Here is a 4,702-nt window from a genome sequence, read left to right on the forward strand (position 1 = left end):
TTTAAATGATTTGACTGCTTCTGGCACACAAGTGCACATTCTTCTGTGGATATTCATTTGTTCTCTTTAAAAGAATTCACCCCACTTTATACAGCTACTGTACACAAAAAGAAAAGAAAAGAAAACTACTCACTTTTACATTGTAGCTCACTGTCAGAGTCAAAGAGAGGTATCTCAGCCATAAGCTTCTGCATGGTATACTGAACAAAACATGGAAAAGAAAGAGACAAAATAAGACATAAGTATCAATTCAATTCAATTTATTTGTTCAAGTTAAAAAACATGGAAATGTTACGTGGGATTTTTACAAGCAATGAAAATACATACCGTATTACAAACATCAATAGCATAATTTATTTTTTTTAAATTGGAAAAGGGTATAGATTGTGATAAATATATATAGACGTTGACATTTTAGACATTAACAAAGTAAATTACCCATAGCACGAGCACTATCGAGTCAAATGGGATAGAGGGTGAATAGAGGAAGAAGGACAGTAGATCGAGGTGGAAAGAAAAGAGATGAGTCAGGAGAAAGGGAAGGATATAAAGATGAAAAGAGAAAGGGAAAGAGAGCTGTGAGGTAAAGAACAGAGATTATAGGGGCGGTGTTGTAAGCAGAGAGAATGTCATGAAATGATAAGAGAATTGAACAAAAAGATTATGAATTCCCACTATCAAATAAGTAGTTAAAGGAATAAGTGTAGGTATTCTGAAAAATGATATGTATTCCTGCCCTTTGATGTACAATATTCCTTACAGGTGAGAAGGAAAAGGTATCTGTAACGTGTAAAAGAATTTATGTAATATTCTTTCTACATCTTTTCAAAAGTAAGCATGCTTTGGAGGAACAAAATTCCCTTTTTTGCAACTTCAAGCTTGTTAGGAATTTATTTTATTATTAAACAAGTGACAGCCAGTTAGTTTTTTGGCTGATGGAATGTCTCATTTTTGTGATAGGCATGCTCTATGCAAAAAGCATAGAAATCTACAATTGAATTAGTCTTAGCAATTATAGAACTTTTGATAGATATACACCCCCCCCCCCCCTTCATACAATTCCACTCAATACAAAGCCTGATTAGCAAATATCTGCTCACATACCTCAAAACTTGACTGCTGTAACTGTTCCAGTCTCTTTTCTTCTGGGATATCTGTTGCTATTTTCTGATGGATTTCTGCAATGGAACAAAATATGGAATAAATTTTATCAGAACAAAAGTACAAAATACATGAAACACACACACACAATAATGCCTTCGGTGGCAGAGGCATACCAACAAACAAAAAAACCTCAAAACAAACAAACAAAAATAAAAACAGCTTACGTTTGAGGTCTATCTAAAAACCCACTCTTTTACATGCAGGTTACCGTACTAGCATACATGTATAATGAACCACACTTCCTTTTCTTAAATAGATTACCAACTTTCTCCCTCATTGAATATTAAAAGATATAACTCTGATTAAATCAAATGCAATAAGAACTTTAAACAAATCACGAATGACCCACCTGAGCTTTCTATATTAACTGGGGGCAAAGACTTCCGCGAACGCGATCGCATAAAACTTGAGCGCCGCTTCTGTCTCTTCTTATGCTTCGTAATCGTTGACATAACCTGATGGGAAGGAAAGAAAACAAGAAAATAATTTAAAGTCAAACACAGTGTTTGTATTTTCATTACAGATATCCAATGGATATACAACCGCACCGTATATCAAAAAGAAAAAGCCATGTTATATCAATGGATTAATTCACACTTTTTCATGGATAAATATTTCTATTTCCTCAAATTAGGCCAATATCAGTTTTATTAATTTACAAATCTTCTTTATCCTTATCTCTTCCTCTTCCCTTGATTTGAATTTTCTTTTCTTTAGCTTGATTTGTTTGAATGTAAAACCAAAGGTATGTTAGTTGTTTTAAGTCCTCTGGATCATTTTCAGACATTATTTGATACATGTTATTTTTATACAGTTGATGCCATAACATAGTAATAAATAGTTTTTCATGTGAAAGACCCCTATTCTAATTCGTGATCACCAAAACTATAAGATAGGCATACAAGAGGCACACAAATATTGTTCATGATGTTATTTTTTTATGAAAGCTGGTAATCCACAGTAATTGCCTGTAACTCTAATGAAGATGTTTCCAGTAAATTCTAGAGCTGCCTGAAACAGCTGAAGCATATTAAAAGAAACAAGGAATACAAGTGGTGGAAAGTGTTGAGAAAAAAAAAAATCAAGATCATTATCAACAGAGCCGATTATACACACAGCTCAGTCAGGCTAACATTAACAAATGTTCAGTTGCATGCTACATGAAGCCTAAGTAACAGAGAACTGTGGCCGAACTTACATGTACATCAATTCTTTACAGTGTATGTTGCAATTAGAGGGAGGGTCATGCCTATTTTTTCACAAAATGACTGTACTATTATGTTAGAAAGCTTCATGTATCTCCCATACACCTACCACATTCTGGTCATCATCTGATTTCCGTTTTCTTGCAGACCTAAGTTGGATAAAATGACAAAAAAAATTGATGAAAATAAATGACAGACCAACCAGGCATAGACATACTGTACATGTAGTCTAGTCCATACTGATTTAGACTACAGTATGAGAGTCTAACTCTAACTAAGTTTACGAAGACAATCCGATACAATCCAAGACAATATAAACAAAGTCAAATGTAAGAACAAGTCTTAAAAAAGTCTTTAAAAAGTAATAAAGACAATATCTGAACTGAAAAAAAATAAATGGATGAATTATAGATCTATATCAACGGAAAGCTTAGAAATCGACTATAGGTCTAGATCTAGCCATAGATTTACAATAATATCAATTGAATGCCATTTTACTATGTCTGTCACAGCCAGCCGCTAGCCATGTTCGCATGAAACTCAGAACTTTTGAAAAACGTATTTTACTATTTTTAGCAATGCAAAACTCTCAGGCAGTACAGACAAATCCCCCCCCCAAAAAAAAAAAAACGGATTAGATCTAATATGTAAAAAATGTAGAACTACTTCGCAGCTCTGCTGTCAGAGGAGTATCGTCACTCGATTTATCAGCTCTCTGAAAAGTGAAAACTCAAAATCTAAAAGCTTTGAAAATCAGCAATTCAAGTTGTCAACCAAATTATATATTAAAAACTTGCCATCAACATCAATTTTCATCTTAAAATTCTGAATTTATGTGGAGTAGATCGGCCTAGGTCTAACTTAGATCTACGCATAGTGAGTGAATGACTAATTTGCATTAATCAGTTATTATTATTAAGTTAATTAAGCAGGGCTCATCGCCTCAGGTAGATAGGTGAACCGCTTGGGTCTCATCGCTGTAACTTCAGCAAATCTGACCCAGCTGTTGACCCGTAATTTGGAAGGCAGCGCTCAATGCCAAGCAATGGGCAAAGTTCTTCGTGGAGGGGTGCAGAAAAGAGGTTCTAATTTGCTTTTGACTTGTTGTGCAAGAATAAAGGGTAGATCTGTTAGTGTTAGATCTACGCCTAAACTTAGACTAAATAGATCTCTAGGTCTAGACTAGACTCTAGTCTACTTTTAATCCTTTATTCATATTTGTATTCTACATTCATTCGGTTTCTTATTAGGTCTAGGTCTAGGCCTAGATCTATATCAAGTTGTATTTTCATCGAATAGGGTGTTACTGTTAGAGCGCCGACGACTCAAATGCAAAGCAAAGCAAAGGGGAGAATTTGCAGTCTGAACGGTCAACCAGCGCGCAGCGCCAACATGACGTAGGGCTAGAGTTGGGAGAAGTGAGAGCGTGCTGCCGCTGACTACATTTCTACAACAGCTAGCCGCTCGATCTCGCGTCTAGATGGATGATCGAAAAACAAATGCAGAGATAGTAAATATGAATATCAACTGATTATTCCGAATCCCCAGGAGATTTTTATATTCTTCGATAAGTATATTTTCCACTACACTTAAAACAAGATTTAGAAATGTAAACAATAAATTTTCTGTGCTCACCGTGTATTGACCGCGGAGACGTCCATTTTGAAATGAAGCGCGCCACGAAATTAGCCTTTTGTCAAGAACGCGGTGGAATTTACCATCTTGTATTAATTGTGGCTTCTTACAAATTAATATTTTCCATCATTTTGTTTTCATACTACTTTATTCTTTCTGAACGGACGAACATTCTAAAAGACACTGATTTGACATATATCGTTCTCTTGGTTTGGCTTGAGCTCTTTAGCCGATCTGGGTCTGAAGTTTACAGCCAATTCATATTAGTCATTTCTGAGGTTTCAAATGAGCCTGCAGGTTTATGCAATTAACCCCGCCCCCTACTTCGCATAATCGAGCAAGGAAAACTAATTAGAAGAAAATACCCCCTCTCCTCTCTCTTGGTTCTTGCTCCTCGATCTTGTCACAAATGATTCCACCGACTTGAAATCTATCAATATGATAAAATAGTTCTACAATTGCAGTTAATTATCATCCATTTCTTCTTCTTCCTTCCTTATAATTTGATGGCAATTATAGCCATACAATTGTTAATGACTCGTTTCTTTTCCTCCTCTTCTCTCTCTTAATTGATATTATTGATACACTTTCTAGTTTTCTTTTTCAAACCTAACAAAATTATATACTTAACAGGCGCGGATCCAGAATTTTCCAATAGGGGGGGGGGGGGGGCCGGAAATTTGAAAATTGCGCAGACC

At 35.4% G+C, this 4,702-nt stretch overlaps 1 protein-coding gene across 1 annotated transcript in view; it reads right to left on the reverse strand.

The window, feature by feature from the left end:
• LOC100890536 (kinetochore-associated protein DSN1 homolog) overlaps positions 1–4,178 on the reverse strand; it is a 15,030-nt gene extending 10,852 nt beyond the window's left edge. The window contains exons 1-5 of the mRNA XM_030997819.1: positions 4,005–4,178; positions 2,479–2,518; positions 1,514–1,619; positions 1,105–1,178; positions 134–200 (exon numbers count right to left, since the gene is read on the reverse strand). Coding sequence (XP_030853679.1) covers positions 134–200; positions 1,105–1,178; positions 1,514–1,619; positions 2,479–2,518; positions 4,005–4,030 — 313 coding nt within the window. The 5' untranslated portion in view covers positions 4,031–4,178. The remainder of the gene's footprint in view (positions 1–133; positions 201–1,104; positions 1,179–1,513; positions 1,620–2,478; positions 2,519–4,004) is intronic.
• Between the last annotated feature and the right edge of the window lie 524 nt (positions 4,179–4,702).

This window comes from Strongylocentrotus purpuratus, unplaced genomic scaffold, assembly GCF_000002235.5.
Source record: "Strongylocentrotus purpuratus isolate Spur 01 unplaced genomic scaffold, Spur_5.0 spur5_scaffold_4, whole genome shotgun sequence".
Classification (NCBI taxonomy): Eukaryota; Metazoa; Echinodermata; class Echinoidea; order Camarodonta; family Strongylocentrotidae; genus Strongylocentrotus; species Strongylocentrotus purpuratus.